The following is a 17326-nucleotide window of genomic DNA, read 5'->3' as shown; positions in this document are numbered from 1 at the left end:
AGGTGGCTGGGAAAGCCGATGAATTCTCATCTCAGGCATTAAATGCTGAGATAGAAATACCACTGTAAATGGAGGCCATGAACATGATGTGAAGAGAGCCTTCGGGCACTTTCATATGACACAGAGTATTCCGCTGCCAAAATCTGCAGGTCTAACTAAGGATTTTGATGTGGAATTGCTGGAAAAATTCTGCCATTTTCAATTTTGCATCAAGATCTGTACGTTGGGGTGTTCACAGAGCCGAGAAAATTGTGCAAGTTTTGTGCGTTACTAGAGGCACAAGAATACAAGCCATTGTTTGTGATAGGTGTATTTACACTGGTCAGTGCCCGTGTATGTCGGGTGCGAGTCGCTCTTACTTGTGCTAATGCGCCCTTAGACGTGCAGATTTTGGTGTGGAATATTCTGCCTTACGTGGGAGCGCCCTTTGGCTCCTTACACACTGCGCTTCAATGACTCAGCTGCCAGATTCTCCATGTGAATCTTATACGAATGCACAGACTGACATCCGGGCCGCAGTGGAGAGCCAGCACGCAGCCATGTGGTATAACCGACGGACCAGAACAGAGACTGATAGTTCGAGAATAAAATGAATGGCTAGATGCAGCGCTGACCACTCTCCTTCCTCTTCGAGCTCATGTCCACGGGTGTTTTTTCACTGCATATTACGTGGCCGCGTGATACATGGTGGATGGGGCCAATAAAAGTCAATGGACATCCATTGATCCGTACACAAATGCATGTAGATACTGCGTATCAATACGCAAGAGAAATAGATCGCAGCCGGCTCTATTTCTCTGCGTACCACGCCGCGTGAGCGCTATACATTTGTATAGGTTGTGTATGAAACGCTGTCCATATGCAGTACATGGTGTACGGGCGGAATTGTCATACGCAACCCCACTAGGAGAGAGAGAGGGGAATAAAAAAAAGTCACACTGCGCATGACATGCATGTGATAGGGGGGCAGGCGCAGCACACAAGTCATATGCGGTCTCTACTGGCTGATCCGCTATTTACAAATACTGGTAAACCACTGAAGGGAGACCTGCAGCATTCTACCAACAGGACTGTGGATGACCTTCACACAGGCGAGTGCGATATGGGGCCGCGAATTCCACCCCCATATCGCGTTCTCCATCCATGTGAAATCCCCATGGCAAAATAGCCTCGCATCACTTCACAGATGCAGGGATCCTCTGGCGTGGCGGCCACAGCCGTGGCAGAGAATGGCAGAGTTTTCCCATTGCTTTCAATGGGGCACGAGATTACACAGAAAGATCATGCTGCGATCTCTTTCCTGCATCGCGGTGCCACGTAGGAAAACATCGCTCACCTGTATTACCCCCTTCAAAAGAATGGGGTACATATTTGTATGAGATTTGTGCTGGGCCATTTCTGCTAATATTTCCAGGTGTGGCTCAGTGATGTAATGCAGTACCCTTTGCCACGCAGGTAGCACTCCTATAATAGCGCCTTTAGAAGGCTATGCCAATTGCCTGAACAAATAACTGCACTAAGGGTACTTTCACACTAGTGAGAAAATTGAGCAAGATTTGGGCGTTGACACACAAATATGAACCCTTCTTTTGAATGGGTTCATTCACATGAGCGATGTTTTGTCACATAGAACCGCTATGCAGGAAACACTGCAGCAGGTCCTATCCAGCTATCACAGCCCCATCATTTTCAAGGGGGCCAGTGACAGAAGCCCCATTATAAAAAAAAAAAAAAAAAAAAAGAACTCCACGATCCTCTGCTTGACAGCCACCCTGGGGACTCCCTTTACCCCCTGCAGTGATGAGGCTGTAGTCACATGAAACCACCTTGCATCCACAGGTCTTTCATGGATGGTGAGGGCGATATAGGGCCATGATTACAGCCAGATATCGCCCACGCTGGTGTGAAGCCCTGAAGGCCCATTTAGACAAACATAAATCGCTCAAAAGCTGTCGCTCAAGCGACTTTTGAGCGATCATCATTGTGTCATTTACAGCGCAAGATGAGCGATCCCCTTGCGCTGCCAGCGGAGGATGCAGAAGACAAGCGGGGTGTACCCGCTTGTCTTCTGCATACAGCTGTTCCCCTGCTACGAGCGCCCAGAGCGGAGAATGCAGAAGACAAGCGGGCCGTCTGCGCTGGTCTTCTGCATCCAGATGTTTTCTGCACGGAGCACCCAGCTGTTCTCCATACCGCTGTGCCAGGTATTGGGAACAGAGCTGGAACCCACTGTTCATACCCAGCTCGTTATCAGCCTGAAACAATAGTATCATCTGTACCCCGCTGTGAATCCCTGTAAGGCTCATCGTTGTCTTTTCAGCACGCTGAAAGACAACGATGGGCGATGGGATAATGAGAACTGCACGATGCAAGTGCAGTTACACACAACGATTATTGGTCAAAAGACGGCTTTTGAGAGATAATCGTTGTGTCTAAATGGGCCTTCTCTCATTTACTGCTTGCAATCATCATTAAGAGAACTGATAGGCCGCCTGCAGACGAGCAGGTCGGATCCGGCAGCGAGAATTCTCGCCGCGGGACCCGACCCGAGAGCCTGCAGGGACGAGCACGTACTCACCCGTGCCTGGCGGCCCCGTCTCTTTCATGTGCCGGCTGCGGCGCAGACCGGAGCCGGCGGCCGGGTGAGTGCGAGCCCCGCACAAAAATAGGACATGCCGCGGTTTGTTTGCCACGCAAGGTTTCGCGCGGCCAAACCGCGGCCGTCTGCATAGGAGTGCGTATTGTAATGCACTCCTATGCAAACTTTCAGTGGCGGAAATCCCGCAGGAAATACCGCCGCGGGATTTCCGCCCGTGTGCAGGCGGCCATAAGCTGAACAGATGAGTGGCTCCGTGTTGGTGGACTGAAGGCAGGCATTGTTACCTGGGGCAGCGCACAGAATATTCATGAGGATACTTGCTCAGCCAATCAGCGACGTGCGCAGAAGGCCATAGCATCCTTGGGTTACATAGGGTACATACAAGTCACGAGCAAGACCCTCCATTCACACAGTAATGTACAGACCAACAGCAGCGAAAAGTTCAATCCGGTCACATTTAATACTGAACAGATACAAAACACGAACAATACATCAACTGGTAGAAAAACAGTAGAAAGAGCAAAAAGTCCATCAGCAGCAGCATCACGTGATCCAGTCCTTCACAGAAGGAAATAGTCCGAGTCTCCCGGCGTTGGTGTCCGAGACTTCACCCTCCTCTCCGGCAGGTGACACATCATACAGTCATGATCTGGGAACGTCCGCTCAGTGGTGACTCAGTGGAAGCGTCTCCGTGAGTCACCCGGCCTCTCCGGGAAGGAGCTGGCCTGTGCGGTTTGGCAAGGTTAACCCACACTTGCCCGGAGCAGATGTCCCTCTTTTATACTGCCTTGGTATCTCCCATTGGATCGGCAGCATTCAGTGACTTGGCACCTAGAAGACGATGCTGGTGTCATCCCTCAGAAGGCCTCCAGGGGTCGGCCATGGACTCCGGTTATTGTCTCAGCCCCAACAGACCGACATCCCCCAGGAAGAGGCGGCGGCGGGACAGTCCTGAGAAGCAGCTGCTGCAGTACCTCTGCCAGGCCTGGAAAGGCACCACCTTGCGGCTGAGGATGGGGGGGTTCTTGCCACAGACAGGCCCGCTTACTGGGGAGCACAGGCTCCGGTAACCGAGAGCCGCACGACCTTCTCTTACGGCTCTCCCTGGTCACCTCCATCGGGGCGGCAGCAGTGGGTACCGGCTTGGTCTGCGGGACCTGAGTGGAGGATATGATGAGCTCCCGGGCACTTTTCATCACCATTGCCAGCTGTAAGGACCGGTGTAGACGCATTCCTCCCCGCTGAGTCCGGGTATGGAAGAGCTTGAGGGCGGACAGAGAAGCGATGCGCTGGGCTTCACGGTGTACGGCCTCCTGCTGCGCCAGAAACCGTGCGTGAGCCTCCATTATCCAATCACAGCTGTACACCGGTTGATGCTCTGTACTGACAGCCGAGCTATAGCGAATGACGGGGGAACGCGCAGGCTGCGATTATTTTATACCTCTCACGGACAACGGGGCGGGGGCGTGGTTTTAACTTAAAGCTACATCGTGTATCAGTGCGGCATAGGTCTATGCAAGCGTCAGTGAGCAGGCAGTACAGCATGGGTTAACGTTGTTCTCCTCTCAGGCCCGGCCTCCTCCCTGTGACAGTCGGATTCCATGACTATATTAGGCCAAAGTTACGTCAGGGGGTGGAACCTGGGGAAATACGCAGAGTAACATTATCCGGCCACTTCCGTTGACCATATTTGGAGTGCGGCTGAAAGAGGGGGAGGTGCGGGGATTACCTCCATAGAAACTAGTGATGGGAATTCTGGCTCTTTTTCATGAGCCGTAACATTTGGCTCCAAAACGACTCTTGGTTTAATCCTAAAGCTGCTCTGCCCTCCCCTCTGCTGATGACCGAAGTGGACCCTTCCAGGCAGGAATCCTGACTGTTGTCGTGTGCACATATAATCACCAGTCCTGTATCTACAGAGCTCTGCATACTGGAGCTAATGGGAGTTCTTCAGTAAGTTGTTACATGCTTTAACCCTTTCACTCCTGGACATGTGCGCCCCACACAGCAGTGGGGCGCTGAGGACAATCAGGAGTTTAAGGGCTTCTACCCACTAGCGTTTTTTTTTAACGCTGCGATATCGCTGCACTTTTTTTCAATGGGACTTTCTAATGTTAAAAATCGCATAAAAATCGCAAAAGCACAAACTTGCGGTTTTTGTGCCATGCGATTTTTAACATTAGAAAGTCCCATTGAAAAAAAGTGCAGCGATATCGCAGAGTTAAAAAAAAACGCTAGTGGGTAGAAGCCCTAAAGCTGGGTTCCCACAGGACTGTTTCACCGTGGAAATCTCTCGGTTTTGCCGCAGCGAAAAACCGTGAGATTTCCGCGGGATAAGAGCAGCTTCAAAACCTGCAGCACGTAGCCGCTGGTTTTGGAGCAGCTTCGACACATGCTTTTCCATTGCGGCCGGCTCTCCCATAGAGAGGCCGCAACGAGAAAAAGAAAAAAGAATTGGCAGGCTGCGTCCCGAGAATCATGCCAGTTAATGCCGGCTTTGGCGCAACGGATTGTGCGCCCCATGTGGATGAGAGTTTTGACAAATCTTGTCCACATGGCAGGCTAATCCCGGGATTAGCGGCCGCAGGCAGATTTGCCGCAGTGAAATTTTACAGGGAAATTCCGCGGCAAATTCGCCCTGTGTGACCCCAGCCTAAGGGCTTTAACCCAATAGCGTTTTTTTCAATGGGACTTTCTAATGTTAAAAAATCGTACAAAAATCTCAAGTTTGTGCTTCTGCGATTTTTAACATTAGAAAGTCTCATTGAGAAAAACGCAGCGATATCGCAGCTTTGAATAAAACGCTAGTGGGTAAAAGCCCTTAGGCCTCATGTCCACGGGGAAAATCAGGCCCGCTCCGGATTCTCCATGCAGAATCCGTAGCGGGTCCCTCCTGCCCCGCGGACATGAGCGCTGAACAGAAGAATTAACTCACCTCTCGCACGCTCCGGATCTTCCCTTCGTCGCGGCTTCATCTCTCCGTCGCGGCCGGATCTTCTTTCTTCGGCCCGGCAGATGTGCACGGCACGTCGGATGCGTGCTGCGCGCATGCGCCAGCCCGAAGAAAAAAGATCCGTCCGCGATGGAGAGAAGATGAAGCCGCGGCGAAGGGAAGATCCAGAGCAGGTGAGTATATTCTGATTTTGGTCCCCCGCGGATCCGGACGGCTTCCATAGGCTTCAATAGAAGCCTGCGGGAGCCGTCCCCGCGGGAGACCCGCACGAAAATGGAGCATGGTCCGGATTTTTTCATGCTCCTTTTTTTTTTAATTAACTTTTATTGACCATCCGCGGGTATTTATCTACCCGCGGGTGGTCAATGCATCCCTATGGGATGCGGATCCGCATGCGGGTGATCCGCTGCGGATTCTAAATCCTATTTTGCCCGTGGACATGAGGCCTTAGGGTTATTCAATGTAAACATTTCACTGAGCCCTGTAGCATGTATAGCACATAAAGCCCACTGAGGGATTTCCAACAGACCACTGGGGCTTTCTGCAGTGATGGGAAGAAAACAGCCAGTAGTCTGCCATGTGAAGGCTGTGTGAGTATTGCACACAGGGAACTGCAGTCCATGGAAAGCAGGCTGTCATTTTTTACTACATTCACCCAAAATCCCAAGTTTCTGGAGACTCTGTGATATGTCTGGAACAAGCACAGAAGTTCTAGGGAAAGACACTTTAGGATGCGTTCCCACGGGACAGAAATGCTGCAGAATATCTGTATCAGGAAGTTTTACAGCAAAGTCCGCAGCATTTCTGTCTCGTGGGAACATACCTCAAAGGGGTTTCCCAATTAGTAGACACACTGGTGGTGGGAGATTAAATGTATATTGCTCCCCCTCCAGCTGCTCTGCTTACTTTTTTTCTGCAGCAGTCATGTGGTTATTACCCACATGACCGTTGCAACCAATGGGACACCCCGATACTGGACATCATCAATAAAGTTCTGTAAATAGGTTGGGGCTGGGGCGGTATTATTGTACCTTAACGTCACCAGAAGCTAGGGGTTTGAGGGAAGGAACACCCCTGTCACATCCCTAGCTCCCGATTGGGTCAAGCCTTGAAGATCCTAGCAGCGTGGGGATCTAGTTAGTGTTGGGATAGAGACTTAGACTTAGGGTTTGTTTCAGTATTAACCGCAACAATAAAATGAACCCTAACCCTCCATGCCAGCGCCGTTCCCAGAGTGCTCTCTCATGCTCTCTGTCTCTCTCCCCCTCTCCCCCTGTCATGCAGTGGTGTACTGTGGCCACCGCAGGTCCCCTGCTCCATCAGTGTGCACCGCTGCTGGCCAGTACAGGTAGGGCGGTGAGGAAAACGCTCTACCGCCGGCGTTCCCATTGTGTCAGCCGCCACTGTCCAATGAATGGAGGCCGTCAGGGAAGGTGCTCTGCCGCTGGCGCTCCCTCACAGTCTGCAGACAGAGGTAGCCCGCTGGAGAAGCCACTCTGCCAGCGGCTGCAGGTAGGCACTGAAGGGAGTAGACGGAGGGAGAAGAATGCGCTGTTCCGCTGGTAAGCCTCCTTTACTGACTGTGTGCCGCTGGAGCGGCGGGTAATTCTCCTTTAGTCACTGCCAGGACCTGAGAGGGGAGCGTGGCCGGCCTGTCAAACTGCCTGTATCATGTCACCACCCATACTTCCGGTGGCGACAATATACAAGAATACCTGGGGCTTCTACATTAGCAGCCTATGTGACCTGTTTACAGGACGTTACTGGGCAAATTCTGTGGTGCCAGAGTACCAAAATGGCGCTCCTGTGCCACAGTAAGTATATTTATGGATTACATTGCTCAAAACTTTAATAAGTTGGACAACTGCTTTTCAGGAGTTGTCAGCGAGCATCTTAATTCAATAAAAAATCTAGTTTGCAGAAGAAAAATCCTTTTTAACCCGGCGCTAATCTGCTCGCTTTCTCTGCCGTCACCTGATACAAAATAATGTCTTGCCATCAGTGATATTACTGTCTAGGGCTTCAGCTCCAGTATCCAGAGCTCTGTAGATACGGGACTGGTGATTTATATGTGCACAGGACAACAGTCAGGATTCCTGCCTGGAATGGTCCACTTCGGTCATCAGCAGAGGGGAGGGCAGAACAGCTTTAGGATTAAAGCAAGAGAAGTTTTGGAGCCAAATGATCCGGCTCGTGAAAAAGAGCCCAAATTCTCATAAAGGCCGGCTTCACACCAGCGTTATTGTGCACACCTTAGTGCAACTTTTTTGTGCTATGAACGAGGCTTTTTTGTGCGTGTGTGGGCTCCTTTCTCTGCATTTTGCGCACACAAATATGTCCGTGTGAAGCCGGCCTAAGTTGTAGACTGTGATGTCACCATGACAGCAATTATAGGTAAGACATCCACCCCTGTAGCATTAATATATCTAGACCCGAGGAGCATCAACTAGATTTATTCAACCACTCAACAGCATCTACTTTAGAAGACTGTTTAATTACTGTTTACAATGCACCCAAAAACAATCCTACCAATACAAGTAATCAAAAAAACAATCCTACTGTACTTCCACCCGACCTGTCCACATCCAGCGGATCCAACCATTCCTTATCTATTTAGAACTTCCTCAGTTACTAACCCCAAGCCTGACGCAACAGACCGAAGTCACACAACCACCCAGACCCAACTCCAAAGGCCGGCCTCACACAGCTGTATTTGAATTGATTGGTTCTGCGATCGTCGTTTGAGTATGTGATATGTGGTAGTAAATGTGTTGACTTACGCAGTTTCACTCACACTTGTGTGTATAAATTACATGTTATGCAAGATGAAGAACAAATGTAGCATTGTCTATTTTACCGCGGATTCTGCGCATATGAGCCCCATTGATCTCTATGGATGCGTTCGAAACGCAGTTCATACGTAATTAACATTTGTTTATGGAGGGGGGGCGTGTCTAGCAGCCATGCTGTGAGGACGCACAGAGCCTGAGCTCCATGGCAATCCCCATCATCCTGCACCCATCCTGACTGCCCGACGAGAATAATCCGCAAAAGAACTCATCCGGACGTAGGTGACCACCCCCAGGGAGGATAGGAGAGACTCAGCGGGCATCCGACGGCGAAATCAGCAGATACCGGCTGCGGGCCTGCTCCCTGGACTCCGGCCCTGGCACTTCCGGTCGCGGCGGACGGCGCGTGCTCCACAGCTCCCCCACATAAGAAGACCCGGCGGGACGCCGGAACCCTCTACAGCGGCAAAGCGCAGGACCGGGGGACCGAGCAGAGCGGCGAGAGCCACAGGAAAGCCGCGACTTTGCAGCCTTGAAGATCCGGAGACTCCTCGCGGCACAGAGAAGGAGGAGGAGCCTCAGAGAGCGACAGACATCGGCCGGCGCCGGGCTCCAGACCTGACACCCTGACACAGAGGGCACCCGGTACAACGGTGAGAGGCGGTGGGGTGCTAAAAGGAAGAGGGGAAGCGACATAGCGGCCACCAGACTGCCCCCTCTGCACAACAGGGACCGAGGGGAATACAGCCCCCCTCCCCCCCAGCCACAACAGTAGCTCGGCACAAAAAGTACCCTACGGACAAAACGAGCAAGCACCCCCACAACTAAATAGGGCCCATTGGTAACCTGCACCACCTTAACATAAGGTGCAGGGTGGACCCCATCCGTCTGGGCACTGCTCTGAGTACCACCAGACCACACAAAGTGATTGCCAGCCACCCCACAACGCATGCACCCCTGAAGCAGGGAACCAACACGCAACTGGCACCATCTGCAACCCATACTACCCCAGCATAAGGGGTAAGGCGGCACCCCACCTGTTAGGACACCACTTCAGCCCGGAACGGGCAATTGCCACCAGGCCGAACACAACGTCTGCTGACGACCCCACAGCCACCCTACCCCTGAAGCGGGCGAATAATAATACGCGGAACAACTAGTGTGCACCCATCTCTCCCTGCAAGGAGGTGCTGAGGCACGACTGACTGCATACCGACGTCCCGCGAAAACGCAGCCACACCAGCTGAACTCTGACCATCAGAGCCGCTATTTTCACAACCCAGCGTGACCCTCAGCTGTAATTCTGGCTGTGGCAAACAGCGAATATTGAATATACTCCACTGACAACTAGCCAAAGCAAGCAGCTCAGAAATTCCTGAATCCCAGACTTCCCACCTCACCGCAACGGAGCGTATTCATACATCTCAAACCCTCGCTCACAAGAAGATCCTCTACTGACCTCCCAGTGCACGAAGACCGCAAACATACCACCACCGCTCTCCTCCCACAAGCGGACCAGCTCAGAAAATTCTGAACCCCAAACTTCCCATCCCGCCGCAACGGAGCGTAGTCATACTTCTCAAACCCTCGCTCACAAGAAGATCCTCTACTGACCTCCCAGTGCACGAAGACCGCAAACATACCACCACCGCTCTCCTCGCGCAAGCGGGCCAACCGCAAGTTTTCCAGGATGAGCCGCAATACCCCTCCACCGATAACGGAGCGTCTCAAAGCCTACGCACTCGAACCGACAGCAGACACCCCACGTCGATCACCCAGATCAGACGAGGATGCGAGCAGGGCCTCAGGCTCCGCCCTCTCCCCAGAGACCGAAAAGGAACCAACGCTCAGGCAGGTCACAGCACAGCTCCTAGAGGCCATACAAACCAGCACTACCTCCCTAACCGGTAAAATCGAGGAGGTTAAAATTGATGTAGGACTGTTGCGACAAGATATGCACAACCTCAGCAGCAGAGTAGGAGAGGCCCAGACACGTATATCGAAACTCGAAGACACCATGGCTCCAATACCAGACAAACTCACAGAACTCGACAAAGCGGTGAACACTTGGTCCCAGCGAGCAGACGACCTGGAAAACAGGCTGCGCAGAAACAATCTCCGAATAATAGGACTACCGGAACGCGCCGAGGGTCAAGATCCCTGCTCATTCATGGAAACCTGGCTGAAAGAACTCTTGCCAGAGGCCAAATTCACCGCGGCCTTCGCCATTGAGCGGGCCCACAGGGTCCCGGGCCGCCCCCTACCTCCAGGAGCACCCCCAAGACCGATGCTGGCAAGACTCCTCAGCAGCAAAGATAGAGATATTGCCCTCCAGGCAGCAAGATGAGTGCAGAACCTCCAATATCAGAACGCTAACATTTCTCTTTTCCCAGATTTTTCGGCCGCCCTTCAGAAAACCAGAGCGTCCTTCGTGGCTGTCAAGCTCCGTTTGAGAGAGGCCGCCATACCGTACTCCATGATGTACCCAGCTCGCCTGCGCGTGGTACATAATGAACGAGCCACCTTCTTCTCCACTCCAGAGGAAGCTGAGGACTGGCTCAACCGCATGCCAAGATCGCCCAGACGTCAATGATCTACTGACAGGTTTACCCGGGAGGGGGGAGGGGGACGAAGGACTTGGGCACTTGGTTACGGTCAGTCTGATATCCCCTATGTTTTTTAAGATTGCAAATGTATACACCTGTGCCCGTTTCCTGTTTGCCATCCCCCCCTCTCATCCTCTTGACTACCACTATCCCCCCACCCCCCCTCGGACCTAGACGTCAGCGACCTCTTAACAAGCTTGCCTGGGGGAGAGGAGGTAGATGAAAGGCCTGGACGCCAGACCACGACCAATTTAACGCCCCCCCATGGCCTCTAAGTTCGTACACGCATACACCGGCGTCTGCTCCCTGTCTGTCTTCTTTCTCCCCCCTCCCCGCCACCACCATCCTTCCATCCCCTGAGTGCCACTCCTCAGCAGCAGGATTTAACTGAATAGGAGAAACTATAGAAAGAACCTGCTACATACTTAGTAAAAATTCTTACCGGTTAAATCAAGCACAAGAAACGCCAGTCGGGCAGAGAAGCATATGTACCTGGCATAATGGGGGCCTAGAGCTCTAAGCAGAATTAATCTGCCTGACTGTGCCCAGATCTACCATCGTTTATTGGGTGCACAGTCTCCCCCGTTATCACACGCACGTTTAAGTTAAGTTAAATGTTATGATGTTTGTAACATTTTGGCAACCTGCTGTTGATGTAATCACAATTGTAAAGTTTTGGATAAGTTTTTGCAGTACAATATATGGAATCTGTTTCGGTCGGAGCCGGGGGGACACATCCCTCGACCTTTGTTCGGGGGGACCGGGTGGCGGACCGAGAGCGGGCTCAGCTTGATATACTGGGGAACCCCCATCCGCATAAACATAGAACCACACGAACCAAATGGCCAATATAAATATTCTCTCCTGGAATGTGAGCTCCTAGGAAAAGATCTATGATCTTCTCTTACATCAGAAACCATAACCTACACATGTATGCCTCCAGGAGACACATATGATCTCTGAGAAAACGGCAATTACAGAAACCATGGGTCCAATGGGCTATCCACTCAACCTATTCCTCATACGCGAGAGGAGTATCCATACTAATCCACAAGCGACTGCGATGGGAACCGGGACACACAGTTAGAGACCCAGAGGGCAGATTCTTGTTCATCCAGGCATGGATAGAGTCCCTGCCCTACGTACTAATCGGGATATACCTCCCCCCACCGGCCAACATAACAATTCTACACCAGGCGGCCCAATTCGCCACCCAATACCCCAATGCCTCTATAATATGCATGGGCGATCTAAACCTGGTACTGGACCCCCAGTTGGATAGGTTCAGCGCCCCGCACGCTCACCCGGCCCAGACCAACCCGTCACCTCTGGTGCAATTTTTGCAAGAGGTTGGGTGGCGAGACGTTTGGAGAGTTAGGCGACCCGCGAATACTCCTGCCACTCTGCTGGCAGGAATACTCTTTCCTGGATAGATTATTGCCTCGGGAACGCCAGATTATGCACTGCAATAACCCATATTAACTACCTCCCTAGAGGCATATCAGATCACTCCCCTATACTTATAGAAGTCTCCACACCTGACACACATGCCCATAGGCATAACTGGCGCGTACACCCATTCTGGTTAAACCTATTCGGAACAAATGATAGAATCCCCGACCAACTCTCCGTTTTCCTAGAACTTAACCGTCCGGACACCGACCCGGTAGTGTTGTGGGAGACCTTAAAGGCCTTCTTAAGAGGCGCTTTAAAATCATCTATATCATATATCAAAAGGGAATCCTCTAAGCTAGAGCGCGAGATGGTGTCACAATATGAACGCCTGGAGGCAAGTTACATCGCAGACCCAACGGACGAACGTAGGGAGCAGTAGCTAAGACAGGGCAGGCAATACCTAACCCACCTACAAGAGAAGGTTCGTAGAGCCTCCTTCTTTGTAAAACAGCGATTCTATGAACTCGGCAACCAATCCAGCAGCCTACTGGCCACCCTGGTGCATCAAAATTTGGCATCACCGTCGATACTCCATATCGCATCGGAAACAGGAGAAATTCTCCATGAAAAAAACTCGATAGGAGCAAGATTCCAACACTTCTATAGACAGTGGTGAAATGAAACACTTACTTGGAAGGAGGGGGGTATGATGTACAGATGCCCCCTCCTCAGAGTGTCCACCACAAGGTATAGAGCTGTGCTCCAAGTAGCAAGATGGTATTCCAAATGTTGAAATCAAACGGAACTTTTAATACGGCAACGCGTTTCGGTGCAGAATAAGGCACCTTTCTCAAGTCATGTTAATGGCTCGAGAAAGGTGCCTTATTCTGCACCGAAACGCGTTGCCGTATTAAAAGTTCCGTTTGATTTCAACATTTGGAATATCATCTTGCTACTTGGAGCACAGCTCTATACCTTGTGGTGTACACTCTGAGGAGGGGGCATCTGTACATCATACCCCCCTCCTTCCAAGTAAGTGTTTCATTTCACCACTGTCTACACGTGAATTTGTCCTCAGTGCACTTCACCAGTGAGCGCGGATCTCTTCTTTCTGACGGTTTTTTTTCTCTTTTTCTTTCTTCATTATATCTGGGGGAGTTCTTCATCTAGACCCCCCAGCCTGTATCTGCAGCTCTCCTTTACATTGAAGGATTGGAGCACTGAGGAAAAGACATTTTGTGACTGCATCCACACAGCTGAGCTAGTGTGGATTGGATCTACCTGTGGCGCTCTCTACTTTTTCTACTTCCAACGCTTCTATAGGGACCTGTACGCCACTGGATTCCATGCCACACAACAAGAACTAACAAGCTTCCTATCTAACCTCAATTTCCCTACACTCTCCCAGGACCAACAGGCCCTAGTAGATGCCCCATTCACACTGACTGAACTCTCAGAAGCCCTTCAGGAGATGTCCAACGGTAAAGCCCCAGGCCCAGACGGCCTACCAATAGAGGTATTTGCAAAATACCAAGAGACACTCTTACCCACACTACTTGATACGTACAATGCTGCCTACGACAACAAGACTCTGCCCCCATCCTTCTATGAGGCCACAATCGTACTGATTTTAAAACCGGGAAAAGACGCTCTCGATTGCGGCTCATACAGACCCATCTCCCTCCTTAACTCGGACTATAAACTCCTGACAAAAATGCTAGTTCGACGCCTTAATGGCGTTATTCTAGACCTGATACACCAAGACCAAACCGGATTCATGCCGGGCAAATCTACAAGAGAAAATCTGCGAAGAGTTCAGGCAATAACACAAATCGGATCGGTAGACAAAACGGACTGGGCCCTGGCTTCACTAGACGCAGCTAAAGCCTTTGATTCCATAGAGTGGCCCTTCTTGCTCCAGGTGCTGAAGAGATTCGGGTTCGGAGACCGTTTCATTCAATGGATCTCCCTAATCTACAAAACACCACTGGCAGCAATCTCCGTGAATGGCACCTGTTCTACGTACTTCCCCCTGTGCAGAGGTACTAGACAGGGATGCCCTCTCTGCCCGCTTCTCTTCGCCCTGGCCATGGAACCGCTGGCCATCATGCTGCGGACGTGCCCATTGTATCACGGGATTAAAATAGGAAATCGGGAGGACCGTGTGGCGCTATACGCCGACGACCTTATGCTATTTATGTCGGACCCAACAACTTCCCTGCCCCGCGCCATAGACATCATTAATAAATTTGGAACCTTCTCAGGTCTGCAGATCAACTGGTCAAAATCCGCTCTAATGTTCGTTTCGGCACAAAACCCCCTACAACACACGGACTCACTGTGCGGATTACGAGTCTCTAAAGACTTCAAATATCTGGGTATCCAGATCACCAACATAATTTCCCGAACCCTAGACCTGAACGTTTACCCGTTAATAGACCTTTATAGATCCAAATTTAAAATATGGGGATCACTCCCCCTATCAGTTGCAGGTCGTATTAATCTGATAAAAATGATAGTCCTACCAAAGTGCCTTTATACCCTGCAACACATCTCTGTACCAGTCCCAATGATGTTTTTTCGCACTATGAACTCCCTCATGATCTCCTTCATGGAGGATGTCGATGACCGGGCAGATAACTCCCTGCTTAATAAGCTGATCAGGAGGTCGCTGGTGGAGTCGAGTCAGAACGTGGAGGTCCTGCAGAGAGACCCTACATCCCCATTGTACTCTGTTAAGTCCTTTGAGGAACTCCACTTGATGCCTGCATTACTGAAGGGGATCTACTCTATGGGGTTCAACCGACCTTCAAAAATTCAGGAAACTGCTCTTCCAATGATTCTCGCTGACCCACCCCAGAATCTAATTGCTCAGAGCCAGTCGGGAACAGGAAAGACGGCGGCATTTGTTCTAGCAATGCTCAGCAGAGTTGATGTCAAGAAAAACTATCCCCAGTGTATCTGCCTCAGTCCTACATTTGAATTGGCTTTACAGACAGGAGCAGTCATAGAACAGATGGGGAAGTTCTGTGAAGGCATTGATGTTGTCTATGCTATTCAGGGGAACAGACCCGCCAAAGGGACTATAATAGAAGCGAAGATTATTGTGGGAACCCCGGGAACTGTGATGGATTGGTGCTTGAAGCTCAAGCTTTTTGATGTTGAGAAAATCGCAGTGTTTGTCCTGGATGAAGCTGATGTCATGATTGGTCTTCAGGGTTATTCTGACCATAGTATCCGAGTAAAGAGGGCACTGCCACCCAACTGTCAGATGCTTCTGTTCTCGGCTACATTTGAGGAGTCTGCCTTTTGTTTTGCCGAGAGAATTGTACCAGATCCAAACATCATAAAATTAAAGAAGGAAGAACTGACTTTGAAGAATATTCGGCAGTTCTACGATTTTTGTAAAAATAGGGAGGCAAAATACAGGGCCTTAATCAACATGTACGGGTCGATCACTATTGCGCAAGCCATCATCTTCTGTCAGACCCGTAGAACGGCCAACTGGCTGTCCCAAGAAATGGCAAGCGATGGGCATGTGGTGGCTCTGTTGAGTGGAGAACTGATCACGACACAGCGAGCGGATATTATCCAGAGATTTAGAGATGGCAAGGAGAAAGTTCTCATCACCACTAATGTGTGCGCTCGAGGAATTGATGTAGAACAAGTGTCAGTTATTATCAACTTTGACCTGCCTGTGACTGTAGATGGCCTGACGGACTATGAGACCTACCTGCATCGCATCGGCCGCACTGGCAGGTTTGGTAAGAAAGGCCAGGCGGTCAATCTTGTGGAGAAACGGTTCATGCACATTCTGCAAGACCTCGAAGAGCATTTTGGCATACAGATCACGAGGCTGGATACCGGAGACATAGATGAAATGGAAATGGTGTGCGACTGAGGAGGCAGCTATGACTAAAAATTTAAAGATAGAGAATATTTTTTACTGTGATAATAAAAACAAAAAAGCACAACTTTAACATTTGTTTATGGACGCGGGTTCGTACACATGTTGCTAGGAGACCAGATGGTATGAAGAAAGCAGGAACCTGTGGGCAGACAATACAGGACAGAGTCTGGGGAGCATCACACCATCCAGACTGCTAGCTGCCACCTCCGCTTGTAAAAAAAAAAAAAGTAGTATAAACCAGCCAAGACAGCGGTATCCCATTCTGAAGGCGCTCAGAGCAAAGCTAACGGCACTCAACATGACAAAAGCACAAGAAAGTGACGCCTGAGCGATAGAAGGTGGTTTCCAGGGGTTGGGCAACTTTCTGATGTCATTCTCTGCTTGCGTCTATTCTTCTGTGCGTATGATACACTGTACGCCGCGGCAGTCATACACAAGTCATATGCTGCGGATATACGCTCGCGGAATAGGACCCGGTCATGAGAGCCTGACCGAAGAGAAACAAAGCACCACAAATCCTATCAGCCTTTCCAGCCATATCCTTTTACAAACAGAACGTGAGCTGTTAATAAAGGCCTCTTTTTCTCCCAGTGGAAAATTTAATGAGATTAACCTATTTATCGACATTAAATGTTTCATCAGAAAATTGACACTCATCAGACATTTCGTCACTAAAGAAAATACAGGAACATTCCCTCAGCACACAGCTTCATAAGGGGTCCTTCAAACGGGTGTAGGCGTTTTTACGTTTTCTTGCCGGCGCCGTAAAATCGCGTGAAAGGACCATTGCTTAGCTCCGCCCCTGTCTCGCCCACTCCTATTGCAAATAGTGGCAAGGGGGGGGAGAGGGGGCGGGAGCTTAGTTCCTGCTCCTGGCTCTTCCAGCCTCCTCCCCCTGCAGACAAGGACACCCTATTATAGTAAACATGATGATTAGTCAGCGTAAAATGTCTATTGATTTGTAATGAACTGGAAGTATTACGCAGCTGTAGTGATTTGACTTTATAGAGGCTAATGACTGCAGAATTTCATTATGGTAGTTGCTGGACAATGGCATGGTGAAAGAGGTGTGTT

The 17326-nt window shown here is 50.5% G+C and overlaps 2 protein-coding genes and 1 long non-coding RNA gene across 3 annotated transcripts in view; 1 reads left to right on the top strand and 2 right to left on the bottom strand.

The window, feature by feature from the left end:
- Positions 1-17326, bottom strand: part of LOC136612942 (uncharacterized) — a 103366-nt gene that overhangs the window by 61461 nt on the left and 24579 nt on the right. The window lies entirely within an intron of this gene.
- On the bottom strand, positions 3036-4021 carry IER2 (immediate early response 2). The gene has a single exon (XM_066593710.1). It carries the CDS (start codon positions 3943-3945, stop codon positions 3457-3459), a length of 489 nt encoding a protein of 162 aa, XP_066449807.1. The 5' UTR covers positions 3946-4021; the 3' UTR covers positions 3036-3456.
- On the top strand, positions 14908-16251 carry LOC136612939 (ATP-dependent RNA helicase DDX25-like). The gene has a single exon (XM_066593709.1). The coding sequence runs from the start codon at positions 14912-14914 to the stop codon at positions 16241-16243; it is 1332 nt and encodes a 443-aa protein (XP_066449806.1). The 5' UTR covers positions 14908-14911; the 3' UTR covers positions 16244-16251.

The sequence above is a fragment of the Eleutherodactylus coqui genome, chromosome 2 (genome assembly GCF_035609145.1).
Source record: "Eleutherodactylus coqui strain aEleCoq1 chromosome 2, aEleCoq1.hap1, whole genome shotgun sequence".
In the NCBI taxonomy this organism is placed as follows: domain Eukaryota; kingdom Metazoa; phylum Chordata; class Amphibia; order Anura; family Eleutherodactylidae; genus Eleutherodactylus; species Eleutherodactylus coqui.
Note: the sequence above shows the minus strand (reverse complement) of the source record. Positions and strands in the feature narration are given on the sequence as shown.